This window comes from Trachemys scripta, chromosome 8 (assembly GCF_013100865.1).
Source record: "Trachemys scripta elegans isolate TJP31775 chromosome 8, CAS_Tse_1.0, whole genome shotgun sequence".
In the NCBI taxonomy this organism is placed as follows: Eukaryota; Metazoa; Chordata; order Testudines; family Emydidae; genus Trachemys; species Trachemys scripta.
Window position 1 is genome coordinate 74055817 of NC_048305.1, and position 21421 is coordinate 74077237.

General features: G+C 45.3%; 1 protein-coding gene across 1 annotated transcript in view; it reads left to right on the forward strand.

Moving 5' to 3' along the window:
* Positions 1-4540: 4540 nt before the first annotated feature.
* The window catches only part of CNN3 (calponin 3), a 45559-nt gene continuing 28678 nt past the window's right edge, over positions 4541-21421 (forward strand). Inside the window, exon 1 of the mRNA XM_034779225.1 lies at positions 4541-4720. Within this exon, the coding sequence (XP_034635116.1) occupies positions 4664-4720 (57 nt within the window). The 5' untranslated portion in view covers positions 4541-4663. The remainder of the gene's footprint in view (positions 4721-21421) is intronic.

Below are 21421 nucleotides of genomic sequence, written 5' to 3' on the forward strand. Positions count from 1 at the left end.
AAATGAAGAATGGAAAAACAAATGAAGAAGCTCAAACTTACCATGGGCTTACCTTCCCTCTGCCTCTGAGATGAAGTCTGGCCTAATGTCCTCGGTGGGCTACCAGTAAGAGTCTTGAGGCAATCATTTGGGGTCCAGTCCACTTTTCAATCAGGGGACTCGGTCCATCTGTAGCCATATGACCAGGCTCCATTCTCAGCCAGGATCCTACTCTAGAGAGGGTATTACAAGTCTGTCTTCCTCCCAGAGCTCTTCCCCACCCTCCCCATTGCCAACCTTGGGGAGTATGAGTCACCCAGCCTCCAATCTTCCATACCCAGGTAGTCATCAGCACAGGTTTAGGGCCTGGGAGACTCTGCCCTCCAGAGGAGGCCCACAGGAATCTACCCCTTCCAGGATAGTCATAGTTCCCAAAAGTGGCAAAGGAAAGAAAAGCAGTATTCGGGCTCCCTTCTGGCAAGGGGCCTCCAGTAGTCTGTAATAGTTCAGCACAAAGCAGGGGGAGCAGAAGCTTGCTGTGAATGGGGAGGCAGAGGGAGGGGAGCTACTGAAACTTGGGGGTGAGGAGGAGCAAGCTCCAGGCTGGGAAAGGACATCCCAGCAGTCTTAATACCAATCCTATGGCAGTTCCTCAGCAGCTGATGCCCAGTGCTTTGTCCTTCCATCAGGAACTGGCATCCTGTATGCCAACAGCTCCTGTCCCTCCCTCACCAGTAGGCAAACATGCTCCTGCCCCTCTCCTGGGCCAAGTGACTCTGCCAGGACCTGCAGTGGCTGCAAGGTGGGATAGAGCTGGGTCAGGGAGTCATATGAGCATCCACCTCTCCCAGCCAGCTGGGGGCATACACTGTGTCATCCCTGTGCAGTCCCTGCACACCTCCCTGGCTCATTCAGCCATTGCAGCTGGCCAAGTGAAAGAAAAGGGGGAGAGGAAAGCTCTTCCTGTTCCCCAGCAGCTGGTCCACTCTCATGCACTGCAGCAGGCACTCCAGTCCTTCCTCTGGGATCTGCTTTCGCCTTTGCACTCCAACGCACGCACACAGGGGCAGAAAAATAGCCAGGTTCTGCTCTTGTCTTCACAAGATATTGTGAGGGCAGAAAACACTGTGATGGTTATGGGTGGGGCAGGAACATACATAGCCCCTACTCACCCCAGGTTTCCTGGCACTAGACTACCCCACTCTCCTGGTTCTGCACCCTCAGACAAGTCATTCACAGGACTTCAAAAGCAGATATTCAGAGTGTAGCCCACCTGCTTCTTCCCAATTGCTGTCAGGAATCTGTTTATGACTTTACAAATAGTTGCTGATGAAATAATTATGATGTCACAAAGAGGATTATGAGTTCATGTGGAGAATAACCTTTACTTTGTACAAATCCTTTCCCCATACAAATAGCTGTAGTAATAAAGAATGTAGAGCTGTAGTAATAAAGAATGTAGACAAATGATGAAAATATAAGAGATTTACATATAATGAGCCAGATTCCCCAGTATGCATCAGCTGGTTTGTACCACTCTGGATGGATTTATAGGTTTATGAGGTTTGTGTTGCCAGAATGGTGCAAAGCAAGCAGAGCATTTTGGTGAATCTAGATCAAATATTTCTTAATACAGTGTTTTCCATATTTTCGCATGAGGCATAAGTATACTACTGATCACAAAATCAATGACAATTTGAATTTACAATTTGATTGTCCAACATGAAAATGTTTGTCTTTTTATGCATTAAATATGAAATGTGCATAGCAACTCATAAGAAAAGTTTTAAATGTCATTTTAAATGTCATGGATTCCCGCAACCATTTTTGAGTTTAGAAAGAATGGTTGAGAGCATTGTTACAGAAGGTCCTAATTCAACTTTAGTTGAAGTTAATGGAAATATTTCCACTGACTTAAATGGGTGTTGAATCAAACCTTTGGTAATTTGTTCCTTGAGGTGCCTGAAAACCAGTCATCCCAAAATCAGTGTCCAAAAAATTAACTGACCTATCTTATCCTTGACCTAACCCATAATTTCCCTCACCCCATTCTTCAGTTCTCTCCCTTCTCATCTACAGTACAGTCTCTCTAAGATGGCTGAAGGGGTAATTTTCCTGATGAATAGCACAGATGAGTTCTGCTTTCTTTTAATTATGAACAACTCCGGCTGTTTTCCATAGAGGCTTTATAGAGTTGTGCAGTGGTTTAGGTTCAGCTAGTTCATGACATCACAACAAAGAAATCTTTTTGGCTACCCATTGTGTCTCTCAAGACTTTTATGGCCGGATCCAGTTACAGCTGAAACTTTATCGAAAGATTCCCATTGATGTCAACAGGACTTGGATCAGCCCTTTATTTCTATTTATAGTGCCATATTTACAACACAAGATCCAAAACAAACGAGTCTGTCTTGCCAGAAATCAAACAGAAGAAAGTCTTAGCCCGGGCTACTGCCTCTGGGCCCAATTCTGCAAACCTTTATGCACCAAGACGTACCATCAAGTATTCACCTTTTGACTGACAGTTTCTAACTTATTAAATCTGAAATGTGTTTAATTTGATATTTATACTATAGATTTTAAGAGCTGTGAAGAAGATGGCAGAAAAATACAAGGCAGAAAAAGATTTTGAACAGCCAATGTGGTATCCTGGGTAGATCAAAAGGACTACTCATCCACAAAGAGATTAGCAGAGGATTGTACAGAGTGAGCTCCTCTGGTTGCACACCTCCAGTAATGGAGATGCTACATAAGAAAAAGAAGAAATCAAAGTCTATTCTTGGGATAAATATTCTGCACAGTGGGCTGATTTTAACCATGTGACTGATTAATGCTAAGATTGTAGGGTGAACAGCTGAATGCTTACCTCATTGCATTAAGGTGAATAAGGAGTGACATCAGTGAATGTTATGTGTGCTGAACTGTGCAATACCATAAGCACAGCAGTCTGTGCAGGGGCATAAGCACCTCTGAAACTCCCCAAATTCTTATCCTTTCTTAATCTCATTGCAGTTGTTCTTCCTCTTCTCCTCTGTCTTACCTGCTTCTGAAGTTTTATTTGATTGTGAATTCACTTATTGAAGTTTCAAGATGCCATAGTTACAGAGTGTAAAAATATTTTGGTTCTGTGAGTGACTAGTAGTGATTGTGTAATGGTTTATGTCCTTTTAATCTGGTACCACTAATTTGGATGACATATCACACCTACTACAGTCTCCTCCAATGGCTGAGCCAGTGGAATTATTCTTTTAATTTAATAGTTAGAAGCCCAGGTTTTTGTAGTCAGGAGTAAGGGCTTACCTCCTTGGTCATGATGTCACCCAAACTGCAAAATATTACTCTCTTCCTTTTCAACTCTTCCCAATTCTTTTGTGCTTTTTTGACATTTTCCTCTTGTTGTATTGGGGCTTTTCAACCTATTAGCAATTGGGGGCAGGAGCCAGGAATTTCTACTTAGGAGGGCTATGGTGGTTCAGCAACTGGAAAGATGGGAATTATGTTGTTTGCTGGAGAGGTTGTAGTAAGGCTGGCAACTTGGGGAGTCAGGTTACTTGTCAGAGATGGGAACCTGGTCAGGTTGCTCCTGAGAGGATGGGGTGTGAAATACTCATGAATCCCATGACTGTAGTATTGCACACTTCTTCACAAATCCATGAATATAGAGATGTTGAACTGTGACTGCTTAGGTCCTTAGTCATTATTTCTATTCTTTTTGCATACAGTTGGTGGGCTGCCAACAATGTTAGTTGCATATGTAGCTGTGAAACATTGCAATGGCTCAGCAGAATAGAACTGGCAAAATACAGGTAGTGAAATATAGCAATCATCACAATTCCAGATGTGAACTGGGTGCTTAGGATAGTGAGGCATTTGGTCAGTCTTTTGAAATAGCCAAGATTTGTCATGGTGGTGAGAGGTACAAGGAGTTTGGCAGAAGATAACAGAATTAAGGCTCCTATTACCCCTTCCTTGTAGCTTTGTATCCCTTGAAGTCTTTCTGGGGTCTCATCAAAGCGAGTGATCTCAGACAGCAGACTATGATGTCCGATTTGATTAATAAGTCTCTCTCTGTGTGTAGATAGATGTAGCATGTGTTAAAAATTAGTGGCCGCTTCAGATTCCACAGCAAGGTTCCAGGGCACTGAAATGATTTTTCCATAATGCTGCTGCTGTAAGGTTTGAGCGGCTGCAGATTCTTTCCTGTTGACGTTTCCCCAGCCTTGGCAAAACTACCGAGCAGACCGCTCTCCTGTTACCAGCTCCCAACCTGCCACCTCCCCGCGCTCCCCCGGCCGTCCAGTTACCCCCCATCCCTCTGCTCCCCAGCGCTGCCCTCTCTCCAGCAGGTGCCCACACTGCGCCTCCCCCAGTTGCATCCAGTCCCTGACCCACCTCCGCCTGCCAGCATCTCCCGCTGTCCCCCACTCGCCCACGCCCTCACCTACCCCGCGCCCCAACCAAGCCCCCCGTCCGGGCTCCGGATTGGCCCGCGGGCTGCTCCAATGGCGGCGGCGAGGGAGGGGGCTGCGTGCGGGGGGCGGCGGGGCCGCGGCCGGGGGAGGGACTAGAACTTTCCGCCGCGGCCGGGCCGGACTTTCCCCCGCAGCAGCCCCAGCTAGGAGCGACGAGCAGAGCGCAGGGAGCGGCCGCCACCCGCCGGGAACACGGACCCTCCGCAGCCGCCATGACTCACTTCAACAAGGGCCCCTCGTACGGGCTCTCCGCCGAGGTCAAGAACAAGGTAGGGGTCGGGGCCGCGCGGGGGCGGTGGGGCCGGGCGCCCCCCAGGGGCCGGGGGAGGGTTCCCCGCTCCCCGCGGGTTCTTCCCGCTCCGGGGCAGGATCCCTCATTGTCTTCCCGGCCCGGCCGGCGTCACCCCTCGCTGCGCCTGTGGTGGGGGCCGTGATCGCCGCCCAGCGCTCCCTTCGCCGGGGTAGGGGCGCGGGGCAGCAGTCGCCGCCCCTCGCCCGCCGCCTGGAGCAGGGCTTGTGGGGCGCGCCAGACAAAGGAGGACGAGGCTCTCTTACCGGCCAGGCGGCCAGCGGGGTGCGCCCGCCCCGGGCCGTGGCTCGCGGGGAGGGCGGGCAGGAGCAGGCTGCTGCGGGTGTCCCTGAGGTCTCCGCTCCGCGCGGCCGTGACCCACCCCGCCCCGGAGATGGTGGCCGCAGCGGGGAGAGCGAGGGATGCTCCGGGCTATGTGGCTGGAGTCCGGCTCCTTGCTGGTGTTTGCGGCGTGTCTGAGGTGCGCCTAGCAAGGGCAGCCCCCTGCTGAGCCTTCTGCCAGCCGAGCGCCCCCCCCCCCCCCCCCCCCCCCCCCCCCCCCCAATGTGTCATGAAGGGCCCCGGGGGCTCAAGCAATTGGGTACCAGGGCGTAAGCAATTTTTTTTTTTTTACTTTCACAACTGATGCGACAAGCCCAGAGGTGCCCGGGCCATGAACTGCTGAGCCTAGAGGTGCCAGGGCTCAGTCCTGGCAAGCCTGGAACAAATTAAGGCCTTGGCAAAATGCCTGACTTTGCCTGACCGCTCAGGGCATATTCGTCTAGCAGTAAACGTCGTTGTCACACTGAGGAATACGGTGTTTTCAAAGTTAATGTTCCCTCCTAGAGTTTCCTAGGAGCAGCAGACTCATGTAGTACGTGTCTGTATCAATGTGTAATATGCCAGCGCCTTTTTTCTCCCCCAACAGTGCGACTCATTCCTTCTACCTGGCTGCATCACTGCTAATGCCCCCCACCACATCCATGCTTATCCCTTCATTGACTACTTTCTACCTCTCTGCCCCTCTCCCCCCCAACACAGCCTTTCCACTCTTGCATAAACTCTCCCTCCCCTGTCTTTCTAGTCTGTAACTTGCTGAGAGGATGAAATTCCTGATTCACCTTTGAAGCTTTTAGGGTTTTAACTCTCTCCATTAGATTTGCATACAAATAGACTGTGTGAAAGGTGGTGGAGGAGCTGAGTGGTATTTGTCTCCTTGTTAATTAGTGAGCCCTTTGGTCTGGGAAAGGGACGAGAAATCCCCTCTTCCCAATAATTCCAGCCCAAAGCTCTGATACATTCCAATCATATTACATCATGGGGTACTGAGGAGAGACCAGCCAATCGCGTGGGCGCTGTGCACAGAATGCTCATTGTCTCCTCTGTTGCTCCAGCCAAAAGGGGGTGGGTAGAAGAGTCGCACAAAGGAGGACTAGGGAGGGTGAGGCCGCAGTAGCTACTGCTGCTGGGGTTTTAGTTTCCATTAGTCTCCTGGGGAAATAAAGCATTTCAGGATTTCCACCATCACATTCATCTCATTGCCTAATGCAAAAAGGCATGCTCCAGTGGCACCTAAGCCACAATAAAATATGTTCCTGCAGTTGTACAATCATGGCAGAGACACATGGTACAGATAATATTAATTCAACAATTGCATCTCCTTTTGATAGTGATTTTAATCTGGTTACAAAGTGTATGTGAAAATACCTCCCGAAGTACCTATGTTTTGATATTAAAACAGTTCTAACATTAGTAGCATGGCCTTTGAGCAGCGTTTCACTGGTTTTCTTCTGTTGTTTTTGATTTGGTTGTTCTCTTTCTTCCATTATTCTGCTCTTTGAAAGATGCTTTTATTAGTATTCCATTAAATCAAATCTTAAATGATGATAGTATTCAGAGCTGAGCATTTGTTTTGGCACAGGCAAAAATCTTTTCAACACAAAGTACACTACTAACACAACCATGTTGCTTACTTCATAATTGGTTGTTTCACTTGTTTGCAAAGTACCAAATCCAGCATCAGACTTGACTTAAATTCTAATATGCTGTTTCATACTGATTTATAGTCTAGTGGAATCATTGGGTGCATTTTTATTTTACACTTAAGACTAGCCCAAAAATATGTAGAGGATTTTACAAAACATCCAAAATATAATTTTCCTCCTTGATATCTATTGACTTTCTAACATAGTTATGTTTAGTTACAAACCTTGGGGAGTCTGGCTAAGCAGATGCCTATTTCAAGGAGTTTCTTTTAGATTTCCAGAGTTGTTTGTCTAGTAAGGTTACTAAAAGATTCCCTCCATATGCAACTTACGGTTGATTTCTATTCTGGCTTGTGGCTTCACCCAGTAACGTCTGTCAACTCCACACCAACATAAAGGATTTTAGAATGGAGTTAATTTCTCTTTTTGTAGCACCGGGCATCTGTTCTCAGAATTTTGTCCTTAATGCAGAGATCAAACACAAGATATAGTGCAGCCAGACCTACAGCTTCTTTCCTAAGAAGAAGCTTGTGTGTGAAGTACAGTAGAACCTCAGAGTTATGAACATGAGAGTTACAACCAGTCAAGCACACACCTCATTTGGAACTAGAAGTATGCAGTCAAGCAGCAGCAGTGGCAGAGACTTCCCCCTCCCAAAAAGCAAATACAGAACCATACTGTGTTAAACATAAACTACTAAAAAGTAAAGAGAGAGCCGCATTTTTCTTCTGCATAGTAAAGTTTCAAAGCTGTATTAAGGCAATGTTCAGTTGTAAACTTCTGAAAGAACAACCATAACGTTTTGTTCAGAGTTACAAACATTTCACAGTTACGAATAACCTCCATTCCTGAGGGGTTCATAACCCTGAGGTTCTACTGTAGGTCTTCCCTTCATGTAAAGTTCCAGAAGACCAGAAAGAAAAGGCTCTACTAAGGTCCAGGTGGTCCTTTCCTAAAACTTCTTGTGTTTTGAGAATGAGCTTTGTTCATCAGTTGCTTGATTCATTTTTTTTACTTTAGTGACCTAGTTTTGTCACACCCTTCCAGACATGCTTTCTAAAAATATTCATGCACATGACAAACATTCATTTTTTCCTTAAATTTTGATACTAGTCTTGTTTTGATTGTTTTCTGAGCTGGATAGAGAAGTTTCTTGATTTGGTTTTATCATCTCATTTGGCATTGTAACAGTTTTCAAAGATATTTGTTACTGTTCTTGTTGTTTGTAAGAATTTTTTTTTAAAAAAAAAACAGTCTTGGTGCTCCAAAAGCATTATTTGATTTTTTTTAAGTGTAATTTGGAGCTTCTGAAGCTCCATCTACTTTTTGCATTACTAAGCTCTAACTCCATGTTTACTCTGAGAGAACTTGTCTTTTCCCTTTTGTTCCTAACCTCTTAATCATTATTAGTAGGGTGCTTTGCCTCTCTTATGGGAAACATTCCTCTCCCCATTCAAACAGATGTCTTTATAATTGGTGGTAGCAGAGGTATTCAAAGGTCTTGTCTACACAAGAAAATTGTACGGAGTTAGTTAAATCCATGCAATCCTCTTGTGTGGATGCTTTTGTTTCAGTTTACAGGTATCTTCTATCAAGTTAGCTTAAGTTGATTACTTACTGACTTAAGTTAAACTGATAGAAAGTACTCTAAGCAAAAGGAGTGCACATATAAGGGAGTTAAATCACTTTGTACCAATTTAAATCTGTTTACAACTTTGTGTAGGTAAGGTCTCGGAACAAAGATTGATTCTATATTTTGTGTTTCCTTCAAAAGACTGGACAAAGTATTTCTGTCATATCAATAATGAAGTGGGGGCCAAATAAAACTATCCTCAGTCAAGATACAGACTTTGCCTGACATTTTACTTCCCCCTCAGTGTACTGTTACAAATGAAATGGCTTGCAGTTGGCAGGAGTCTGTGCTTCCGCCTTGTGGAAAACATAAGGTGCCAGACAGTGTAGGGGGAAAGGGAGGAATTTATTTTCTTGCTGGACCAGGGCCATGTACCCATCTCTTTCCAATCTCTCCTACCCTCTTCCCCCCTCCCTCCTCCTCAACAAAAAAGCAAGCCTCTTCCCCATCCTGAGTATCCAAAAGGCATGAGACCTCTGGGTGTATGGGCATTTACTAATTTAAGTTTTTAGGATGTGTTGACAGACCCCAGCAAATGCCATTATCCAAATGCTATATCTGCTGCTCCTTTCTGCTGGGGGTTGTGGGTTTTTTATACTTTGTCTAATTTTTCCCACAACTGGGAAAGGAAGAATAGACACAAAGAGAGAGTGTTGAACTTATTGGGGGCAGTGTGTCTGTAAATTTGGCTTGGTATTGTGTTCCCTATATCTTACCGCAGGGGTGGGTAAACTTTTTGGCCCAAGGGCCGCATCTGGGTATGGAAATTGTATGGCGGGCCATGAATGTTCACGAAACTGGGGGTTGGGGGGGGGGCGAGGACTCCGGGTGTGGCGGGAGTGGGCTCTGAGATGTGGCCAGAAATGAGGAGTTCAGGCTGTGGGAGGGGGCTCTGGGCTGGGACAAGGAGTTGGGGTGCTGGAATGGTGGGAGGAGGTGAGGGCTCCAGTTGGGGGTGTGGGCTCTGGGGTGGAGCTGGGGATGAGGGGTTGAGGGTGCAGGAGGGTTCTCTGGGCTGGGACCAAGGGGTTAGGAGGGGGATCAGGGCTGGGGCAGCGGGTTGGGGCTCAGAAGGGGGTTGGGGTGCAGGCTCCGGGTGGTTCCTCAAGCAGTTCCCAGAAGCAGTGGCATGTTCCTCCTCCGGCTCCTGTGTGGAGGCGCGGCCAGGCAGCTCTGTACGCTGCACCGTCCGCAGGTGCCACCCCTGCAGCTCCCATTGGCCCTGGTTCCCGGCCAATGGGAGCTGTGGGGGCATCGCTCGGGCGGGGGCAGCACACAGAGCCCCCTGGCTGCCCCTACTTGTAGGAGCCGGAGGGGGGACATGCCGCTGCTCCCAGGAGTCATGCAGAGCCATGGCATACACGGAGTGGGGCAAGCCTCCGACTCCACTCCCTGGCTGGAGCGCAGGAGTTTGAGGGCCAGCAAGAGTTTGAGGGCCAGATTAAAATGTCTGAAGGGCCCGATATGGCCCCCAGGCCATAGTTTGCCCACCCCTGTCATGCTGCCACTTTCCATACTGTGCTTGGCAAAAACCATCAGCTCCAGCAGGAAATTGACACAAGAATAGTCTTTCTGACCCATGTGAACATTACTAAGCTTCAGTTATCCTCTCTGCAGCTGTGACCTTGAAAGGGCAAGTGCAAAGATGCAGGGGTGTGTGTGAATTGTTTGAATTTGAAGTTGGAGCTTGGTAGCTAAAAGAAGCTTGGAAATAAACCATCTTCCCCATTTTGAAAGTGTGCAGGAGTGGAACATTGCCTCTGCCTCTCTCCCAAGGAGAAAACTTGAAGGCGTTTAAGTGAATATTTGGGCTGAATAATGCCAAGAAATTTGACTTTGTTTCTCCTGCAACAGCTGACAGAGAATTTTTTAGGTTGTGATATCTTCAGTTATTGTAGGGCAAACACAAAATCTTGAATTCAGTTCTTTGCCCACAAGTGACCTTTTTCTGAATATTTAAACTTACAATTTTTATTTCTGTTACCTACTTAGGAGTTTCTTTTTAAAGCTTTTAGGGTTAGTGATTTAGAAGCGGGTTAGAGTCTTGGGTGCCTCCAATTGGACTGGTTTGCCCTCTTTCCTCTCCCCCACCTTCATCCAAACTCAAATATCATTGCCCTACTTATTTCAAAAATAAACTATATGCTTCTGTATATCTTTTCCTTGCTCTGTTTCAGTTGCCTTGCCTAATTTTCTTATAGCAACAGAGGATTGCACATGTGCTGCTGCACACAGTACATCTCTAGTAGCACCTAGAGGAGTGTAATGAAAATGAATAGTGTGTAGGTTTGAGGCATGGTCTTCACTAGCAGGGGGGATCGATCTAAGTTACGCAACTTCAGCTACGTGAATAACATAGCTGAAGTCACCATACTTACCGTGATGTCTTCACTGCAGTAAGTTGACTGCTGACGCTCCCCCGTCGATTCCGCCTACGCTTCTTGCTCCGGTGGAGTACTGGAGTCGATGGGAGAGCGCTCAGCGGTCGATTTATCGTGTCTTCACTAGACACAACAAATCAACCCCCGCTGGATCGATCGCTCGAGAGGTAAGTGTAAACATGCCCTCACTGTGCTCATATTGTTGTCTCTCTGGATGAGTTGTGCACAAAGGCATAGGAGATCTTCTGCAGAGGTGATCTAAAAATGTAGGATTTCTGCAGTCTAGTTTTTCCCTCATTGTGTGAGGTAAATGTGTATGTTAACACCTATAAAACATGCAGGCGATCTTAATATCTTAATTACACTGTTAAAATTCAAACATTTTCAGTTTGAATTATAGTCCTATTTTTTTTTTCCTCTATATGGAGACTAAATTAAATCTGACATCCATAGTAGAACTCTTTGTAAAAGAGATTACGAATTAAGTGCAATATTCCCTTATAAAACCCAAAGATATTTCGGAGTGCATAGTGATGTGATGTTCTTATGATCAAATAACAGGACTCAAGTCTCATTATTTTCACCTCACAGTAGCTCTTTAAATGGAAAAACATTTGCTAGTTAAACATCACTTTAATTGTGAATAACACTAAAAAAATTACTCCTTGTCTCAATTCTGTAGTTTGTTTCGCAAGGAACTATGAAACTCTCTGGATCCATGTGTGAAAGGAATTGAAATACTTAAAACTCCAGACTTTTTGGTAATAGGGGACTGTGGTGGAAATCATTCTGTGGTTGTAAAGTATCTTCGTGGTTTGTTAGGTGACTTCTCTAAATTTAATATTTGTATATATTAATTGTAAGTGTCTCTGTATTGTCCCTATTAGCAGTTACTCCTAAGCATTCTCTGCATTAACTGGTACATAGGGATTATGGAATATTGACCAGAGCATTTTTATTCACTTTAGTGGAAGCTTAGCAATATGCAATATTTGAGTGCAGTGAACCCAGTGCAGGAAGAAGTGATGCATAATTATAAGCCTATTCTTGGAGAGAATGATTCAACAAGAAACAAATTACAAAATGTAGATATCGTGGTGACTCCATAGTTAAGTTTGCATTCTATTAATGCAGTAAGCTGACACTGTCCAAAGTATGTGCACTAATTATATACATTTACATCACTAATGTTAAAAGTTTGTATATATTTTCTGACTTGAAGTTAAGATGAATTTCCACAGGTCCATGTAGCTAAACAAATGAATTGTCAGAGTAATGTAGCTTACATAGAATATTCTAACTAGTCACTTTCACTCTTTCTATACTTAGGTTGTGTACACACTTCAGCTTAGGTTGGTATAAGTTACATTGCTCAAGGGTGTGAATAAGCCACCCCTCTCAGGGCACGTCTTCACTACCCGCCGATCCGGCGTGTAGCAGTCGATCTAGTGAAGACGTGATAAAATCGATCCCTGATCGCTCTGCCGTCGACTCTGGAAATCCACCCTGGCAAGAGGTGGAAGCGGAGTCGAGGAAGTCGATGGCGGTGCGGCAGCGGTCGACTTGCCGCCATCCTCACAGCCAGGTAAGTCGACCTAAAATATGCAACTTCAGCTACGCTATTCGCGTAGCTGAAGTTGCGTATCTTAGGTCGACCCACTCCTGTAGTGTAGACCCAGCCTCAGTGGTGTAAGCTACACTGACCTAAGCACTGGTATGGACAGTGCTATGTTGGTGGGTGAGCTACTCCTGTTGACTTAATTACTCCAGCCCTCTCAAGCAGCTGTAGCCAAGTCAACGAGAGAGCTCTCTTCTGTCGGCTTAGAGCAGGGGTAGTCAAAACTTTATTGGAAATTGATTTAGATGGTTTCAATCAGGGGTACGGATACCCATGGGAATATCCAGAGGTCTTCCAGGGGATACATCAACTCCTCTACATATTTGCCTAGTTTTACAACAGGCTACACTAGCTAAAAGCACTAGCTGAGTCAGTACAAAGTAAAATTTCATACAGACGATTTGTTTATCATAGAATATCAGGGTTGGAAGGGACTCAGGAGGTCATCTAGTCTAACCCCCTGTTCAAAGCAGGGGACCAATCCCCAGACAGATTTTTACCCCAGTTCCCTAAATGGCCCCCTCAAGGATTGAACTCACAACCCTGGGTTTAGCAGGCCAATGCTCAAACCACTGAGCTATCCCTCCCCATATATACTGTACACTGAAATGTAAGTACAATATCTTATATTCCAGTTGATTTATTTTATAATTATATGTTAAAAATGAGAATATAAGCAATTTTTTAGTAATAGTGCGCTGTGACACTTTTGCATTTTTATGTCTGATTTTGTAAGCAAGTAGTTTTTAAGTGAGGTGTAAATTGGGGATATGCAAGACAAAGACTCCTGAAAGGGGTACAACAGTCTGGAAAGGTTGAGAGCCACTGATTTAGAACAATCCTTGCTTTTTAGGAAGGTCTAAAAAGCAAGGATTGTTCTAAATCAGTGGCTCTCAACCTTCCTAACTAACTCCCATCTCTCAGAGCTGCTCTAGTAACTTTTAATTTTTTTTTAACATAGTGCCTAGGCTAGCAGCCCTATTCATGGGCAATTCTATTGCTAGACACTGTACAAACAGATGGTCCCTACCCAAAGAGCTTACAGCTTAAACTATAAAACAAGAGACAACAGATGTATACAGACAGATAGCTGGAAGAGTACAAGGAACCAGTGATACAGTACAGTAACTCATCGCTTAACGTTGTAATGTTCCTGAAAAAAATGTGACTTTAAGCAAAACAATGTTAAGTGAATCCAATTTCCCCATAATAATTAATGTAGATGTGGGGGTTAGGTTCCAGGGAATTTTTTAATTTTTTTCATCAGACAAAAGACTATTATTTTATTTTTTATATATATCTATATATAGATACACACACACACACGCACACTATAAGTTTTAAACAAACAATTTAATACTGTACTTCACAATGATGATTGTGAAGCTTGGTTGAGGTGGTGAAGTTAGAGGGTGGGATATTTCCCAGGGAATGCCTTACTGCTACATGGTGAACTAGCACTCAGCTGAGCCCTCAAGAGTTAACTCTCACACTCTACAAGGCAGCAGGAATGGAGGGAGGGGAGACAGCGTTGCAGACAGAGACATACACCGTGTGAGAGAGAGAGATGCGCATTGCCCCTTTAAGTACGCTGAATCCACTCTAAGTACATTGCCTTTTTAAGTAGATCAACAAGTTGAGACAGCAGCTACTGTCAGCAAGCTCCCTCCATCCTGAGCCCTGTCGTGTTCCCCCCCACTCTATGGAGATGGGGTAAGCGGGGGGACAGGAGCAGGAGGGGAGGGGGACACCCTGACACTCTTCCCCACCCCCCCTTTCCCCCTCCAGCACAGCAAACAGGAGGCTCCCAGGGGCAGCTCCAAGGCAGAGGGCAGGAGCAGCACACAGCAGTGTGGGGAGGTCAGCTGAGCCACCCGACAATTGATAGCCTGCTGGGCGGCTGCCACATAGGGAACTTAGGGGAGTGGGGATCTGTTACAGGGGCTGCCAGTCCACTCTGGTTCTAAGCCCCCACCGGCTAGCTCCAACAGGCTGCTCTTTCTGCAAGCAGTGGACAAAGCAGGTGGCTGCCAAACAACGTTAAAAGGGAGCATTGCACAACTTTAAACAAGCATGTTCTCTAATTGATCAGCAGTGTAACAACGTTAACCGGGATGACTTTAAGGAGTTACTGTATTGGTCAGCATGATGGGAAGTGATATCAGTGTCCTATCCATTATCAAGTTTTGCATAGGCAGCACAGCAAAGGAGAGTTTTTAATTGTGATGTCAACCTTTGCTCCACTCAGTTTCTAGTTTTTACTGCCCATCAGTCAGCTTTTCCTTTGTACATGTTTGTGCTTTCTCTCATGCTGCCCCTCATGTATAGTAAATCCCTGGGGAAAAAATGATTCAGGCACTACCTTACTCCCCTTCAAATACTTCCTTAAAACTCACTTCTGCCCACCATGCTTATAGAAATCTTCCTGCTGACCACAACTTGGCAGGTGATGAGAAATGACCACTCTCTCTGCTGCCTTCCTTTTTCTTAATCAACTACTAACTCCCCTGCTCCTGCCATGCCATTTCACTTCATCCTTCACTTTACCTCCATTAGAAACAACCCCACATCGACAAAACATGTAACTAATGAAATCATGCCAATCTCTACCATGTTCCTTTGCATGGATATCTCTGACTCCAACCCATTGTCTATCCTTGTCTTTTTTAGGTGTTCCAGAGAACTTAACAGATGGCCACTTTGTATTTAGACAGTGGCTAGCAAAATGGGACCCCAATTCTGGGTACTCCTATAAATGTTTAATACTAAAATGCTAATATATGAACCAGACCTACTATAAAGTACTACGCCAATTGTAGAAAAGCTGATTGGCGTTCAGAGTTGACGGTCCATATTTGTGATTACACTCATGTTGTGACACCTTACTATCTGGCCAGAGCAATGTGGCAATGTTTGTGCTGAGCCAAAGACTAATCTCATTTGAAATGAAATAAATATATACTTAAGAACTTCACAGATTTGAAGAGTACAAACAACCTTATTAGTATCACACCCTACATTAATTAATAGAATTATCAAACAACTCCTGAAATTCCTGAGGGACACTTGAGTTGGACACAGTAAAAATGGTGACTGTAAAGTTCTTAAATTTGCCAATATAGGACAGATAAACAATCAGAATTAAGTTTCTAAGTTCGATTTTCCCAGAAAACTTCAGCCAGTCATTGAATAAACCACAGTTTTGGTGTCATGAGGTTTCTTTAATTTAAAAAAAAAAAAAAAAAAAGTCTCTTGAAGTACTGACCATTTTGAAAGTGCCAGAACTCCCATGGACTCTGATTTGAAATACTGAATTTCTTACCCCTTTAGATGACCAATATGTACTTAAGTTTTAACAAAATTACTTGTCCAATAAAAGAAATTTAATATTTATTGCAATAACTTAACTATTCATTTGACTAGTGCTCCAAAGTCTTTACTGAAACTGTTAGTAATGGAAGAATATGAAGCTTGTTGAGGTCAACATCCAAGAGTCTAGTAACAAGTACAGAAAAGTTAACTGCATGACTTATGCATCATAAGACTGTTTGAATTAAGAATGTGGGAAAGACAATTTGCTTGAGTCCTGTTTGAACCAAGCTGAGGAAGTGGAATGGGAGTCTCTGAATTAAACGGGTTTAACTTGCATTTCAGTAATGGTTGTTTGTTGAAATGTACAGCTGAAGTTGTTTTGAATGCAGTGTCAGAGTGTGACTTTATTTTGAAATTTTAGAGAAAATTTTGCTATATTCTTGATGCCATATCAATACCATAAGGGGATGACTAATTCATTCATTGTTTCATGACAATGAAGATTCAGTGAATTTGATTTTCTCTCACCTTTATCTGTGACCATCTTAAGTCAAAAGATTAATTTTTTGCAGTAACCTGCCTTTGAATATAAAGGATAGATAGAAGCTTTTCTGTATTCATAACTGTTAGCTTCTGTAGCTATGTAATGCCATATATAGTGTGCATCTAACACATCCTTTTAAGGAAAATTTTTTAGAGAGATTCCTATCCCCTATGGAACTGTACAGGAAAGGCTTCCAATAAAACAGGCTGGAGGCCAGGACACGTAGGGCAATTTGAAACAGATTTTTTCTAAGTGAGATCATGTGAAAAATCACTTTCTTCCCTTTAAAACCTTTTTGCTAAAAAATACTTTACAAGTAGTTCATCCTACACACTGTTCTGCCTCAATCCGTCCCTCTTGTGTAACTGTTTGAGACTATACATTTACATTTGGAATTTTGATTTTTTTTTAACACGTTTTAAGTTTGTTGTGTGTGACAATATGTTCACTGACCAGTTAATCTGATGAAGTTTCTCTGCAACAAAATATTTTTTTTAAATACTATGAACATTTAAAGCTGCACTCCAGTTTATGTTGCAATTTCTGAAATCAATGCAGAAACTTCCTGTATAGCAGATACTAAAAAACAATAATCTTTGGTTGTTTCCACAAAAGCTCATTTTATCTCTAGCAGACATGACTGGATTTAACATTTCATAATAGCTACCAAAACATAAAGGTTTTAGTCATGCTGAAGGAACTTGAAGGTAAAGAGTTTTCAAAAGAGCATTATGTTGAAGAATGAGTAAATTAAACTTCAAGTATCGTATACAGATTTTAATTCCACACAGAAGATGTAGTCTGAGCATATCTGACTAAATGGCTTTTTCTTCTGCTGTGGAGATTTTGTTTTAGGAAACTTTTTATTGCAGCAGTGGTCTAGTCTAAATACACTTAGTGAATAGTAGTGAGTGTCTTCAAGAAAGTATATATTAAAATAAGATAAAATATCATCATGCTACTATATAAATCCATGGTACAGCATACCATGAATACTGCATGCAGTTCTGGTCACCCCATCTCAAAAAAGATATTAGAATTGGAAAAGGTACAGAGAAGGGCAACAAAAATGATTAAGGATGTGGAACAACTTCTGTATGAGGGGAGTTTAAAAAGACTGGGATTTTTCAGTTTGGAAAAGAGATGACTAAGAAGGATATTAAAGAGGTCTATAAAATTGTGAATGATGTGGAGAACGTGAAAAAGGAAGTGTTGTTATGTACTCCTTCACGTAACACAAGAACCTAGGGGTCATGCAATGAAATTAATAGGAAGCAGGTTTAAAACAAACCAAAGGAAAAAGTACTTCACGTAATGCACAGTCAACCTGTGGAACTCGTTGCCAGGGGATGTTGTGAAGGCCTAAACTATAACCGGGCTCAAAAAAGAATTAAATAAGTTCATGGATAGGTCCATCAATGGCTATTAGCCAAGATGGTCAGGGGGACAACCCCATGCTCCCGGTGTCCCTAGACTCTGATTGCCAGAAGCTGGGAGTGAACAACAGGGGATTGGTCACTTGATGATTACCTGTTCTGTTCAGTTCTTCTGAAGCACCTGGCATTGGGCACTGTTGGAAGACAGAATACTGGGCTAGACGGACCATTTGTCTGACTCAGTATGGCCATTCTTATGTTCTTAAAGTTAGAAAAAAGACGTATATGATGTTTCTCAATAGTCCTAGTAGTCCCAAATCACATTAGATGAAATATAAAAACGAACACTGAAATGCAACTCTTCTGAAATAGAATGCACTTTAACAGCAGAGAAGCCAGTGACATCAGGTTAGGCTGAAGTAAAGAGTTGTTTTCATGAAAGATGAGGAAATTTGGAAGGCAAAATGTAACTAACTAACTTGGAGTTTGGCCAAGAAACTAACCAGCACACATTTAACCCTATAATAGGGGTCATGAAACCATTAAAGGACAAATGGCGAGGGCTTCCATTTTATACTTCATCTGAAATATGGCACTACCATGAGTGTAGTGCTTTCTACTATATTGTTTCAGAACTAAGCTGGGTTGAAGAGTGTCACTGCCTGTAGCATCTGGGTTTTTCTTAGAGGGGTTAGGCATGCCCAACCATAGGATTAATGTAGATGGTTTAATGTAGACCAGGGATTCTCAAACTTCATTGGACTGTGACCCCCTTCTGACAACAAAAATTACTACATGACCCCAGGAGGAAGGATTGTAGCCTAAGCCTGCCTGAACCCCGCCGCCCTGGATGGGGATGGGCAAAGCCTGAGCCCCACCCAGGGCCGGCACCAGGCACCCAAGCACATGCTTGGAGCGGCACCTGGTAAGGGGCGGCGGGGGGAGCGCGGTGCAGCATTCCGCGGGGGGGGGGGCCTCCGGCGGCGCGGCATTCCGTGGGGAGGGGCACTCCGGCGGCGTGGCGCTGGGGGGGCGGGCTCTGGTTGCACGGGGCTCGGCGCGGGCGCGGCGCTGGAAGGGGGTTCCGGCGGGGGCAGGCTCCGGCGGCGCAGCGCGGGGCTCAGCGCTCGGGGGAGGGGGGCGGTTCCGGCGCTCGGTGGGGGTGCGGCGCGGGCGCGGCGCTGGAGGGGGGTTCTGGCGGCGCTTGGCAGGGGGCGGGCTCTGGCGGTGCGGCACTTGGCGGGGGGGTGTCGCGGGGCTCAGCACTCGGGGGGGCGGGTTCTGGCGGTGCTCGGCGCAGGGGGGCGGCGCTTGGTGGGGGGGCGGTGCGGCGCTTGGCGGGAGGGGGCGGGGGGCGGTGCTTTTTTTTGCTGATTGGGGCAGCAAAAAAGCTAGAGCCGGCCCTGACCCCACCACCCTCAGCTGGGGGCCAAAGCCGAAGCCCAAGGGCTTCAGCCCCAGGCAGGAGGCCTGTAACGTAAGCCCAGCTGCCCAGGGCTGAAGCCCTTGGGCTTCAGCTTTGACCCCAGGTGGTGGGGCTTGGGCTTTGGCTTCAGCCCTGGGTGGTGGGGCTCGGGCTTTGGCTTTGGGCCCAAGAAAGTCTAAGCCAGCCTTGACTACCTCATTAAAATGGGGTCGCATGCCACTTGGGGTCCTGATTCACAGTTTGAGAACCGCTGAGTAGACCATATACAAATAGTTAGTGTCAGACCACAGATCGTTGTAATATGAAATCAGTGATATGGTGAGGTGACGGTGACTACTGAGTTTTCATTTATTAGGTTGAAAAAGATCAGTATCAACTTTAGAATTCCTAGTGCTTTATATAAATCCATCTAGGAGAACTATACAGTAGATTCCACTTATTAACACCCCCTTAGTGGATGGCTAAAAGTTGCCAGTAATAGGCAGTTGCTAATAAGTAAAAGGCAGATTTGCCAGTTTGTGTCCAGGGTATGAAGCACTAGGACAGTGGTCCCCAACCTTTTAGACGAGCCACAGAGGACCGTGGCGGCGGACGAGCATCCGCCGAAATGCCGCCAACAAGTGGCAACATCAATAGGCGTCGCAGCTGACAAGGAGCGTCATCCAGAGGCATCACCGCCGAAATGCTGCCGAAAATCGGCGGCTTTTCGGTGGCGATGCTTCTGGATGCTGCTGCCTGTTGGCGGCATTTCAGTGGATGCTGGTCCACCGGCCAGTACGCGGGTGCACTTAGACGCCCCGGCGGGCACCATGGCACCCAGGGCACTGCATTGGGGACCCCTGTACTAGGACATGCCTTCCATGGCTGCAGCATCACAAACTGCTTGCGGCTGCTGCTTGGCATGTCCCAGGGCTTCCTTCTAGATTGCAGACAGAGAAAGAAGCGTTGGGGCTGCCTGGTACCTCTCCCTGTGCTCTGCACTTTATCATGTGCTGGCACAGGGGTCCTGGGCTCGGCAGGTCCCAGTGCTTCCTTCCCTGGCTGCAGCCCTGCATACCTGCTTTCCAAGGGAACACCAGAGGTTACAGCCAGGGATGGAAGTGCTAAGATGCATGGAGTCCTGGCTCCTGGTGCTAGCGGAGGATGCAGCCTGGAGAGCCCAAAGATACCATTCTGTCCCATGGGCCTCCAGTGCCCCCACTCCTTGTAGCAAGCCCTGGCATCAGGGTAGCAGCCCCCCCTCCCTGCTGCTGCCCTGCCCACAGCCTACTCTGGGGCATGGGCTTGGCACATCCTGGTGCTTTCATCCCTGGCTTTAATGTAGCAGACCTACCTGTGGCCATGATTTCCACATGGAGTGAAGGTGCCAGGGACCCACAAAGCTGCATGGCACATAATAAAATTACCAATAAACAGCAAGCATGTTACCAATAACTAGACCAATTAACATTTTAGTCAGTTGGATAATTCCAGGCAAAATGTTTCTATAGAAGGAAAGCTAATAGGTTGCTGTTCAGTGGAATCTACTATATAAGTAAAAGACGGTATCAGCAAAGGAAAATAGTTTAAAATATGAGTAACTAATCTTACTTCAACTGTTTTCAGGAAATCTTTGGGAAGCAGATGTTGCTTATTCAGAATCTGTCAGATGATGGGTAATCCATTATATAAAAGGAGTTATTGTCCCAAAAATCATTAAGTGATGAACCATAATTAATTTTACCATACTAGTAAGAGACCCTGCTGGTGTCATTTATTTATTTTAAAAGTAATTTAATTTTAGATCTTCTTATGACTGTCTTAAGAGAGAGCTTTCCTGGATGCAGACCTAATGATGTACTGTAATGACCAAATCCAGAACATTATCAGGCACTGGGCAATGTCTTTAGGAACACCAGGGTTAAGAGTACACTTCTTTTCCATTTCCCCCTGTTCTTAACCCTACAAGGATTCACCATGGGCTACAGAGGCAGAAGCAGATTCTTAATGGGGCTGGTGAACCCAGTTTTCCAAGTCTGTCAGGTGCTGGGGGAGCAGAGGGTGGAGCAGAATGGATCATAAGGGCCTGAAGCAGCTGATTGATAAGCTCTTCTCACTCCCTGGACAAAGGAGACTAAATATCTTGGGCTTGAATGGGCAACTACACTCCCACCAGGCAACTGGCTGAAGAGTGGAGAAGAGGCTTGGCTGCATGGAATTTCTGTGTATGGAGTTGAGGGTGGGGTTTCTTTCTCCCAAAACCTGCATGGAGGGAGGGGAAAGTGTCCTAGTAGGCAACATTTCCTTACTTCGTCACACCATCTCTTCTAGCTTCCTTGCAGTCCTGACCTATGGAGAATTGCTGTGGCCCCAGCAGTTAAGTTGCTCATTCTTCTGTTCGGTGGACTTTTTTTTTTTTTTTCTTCC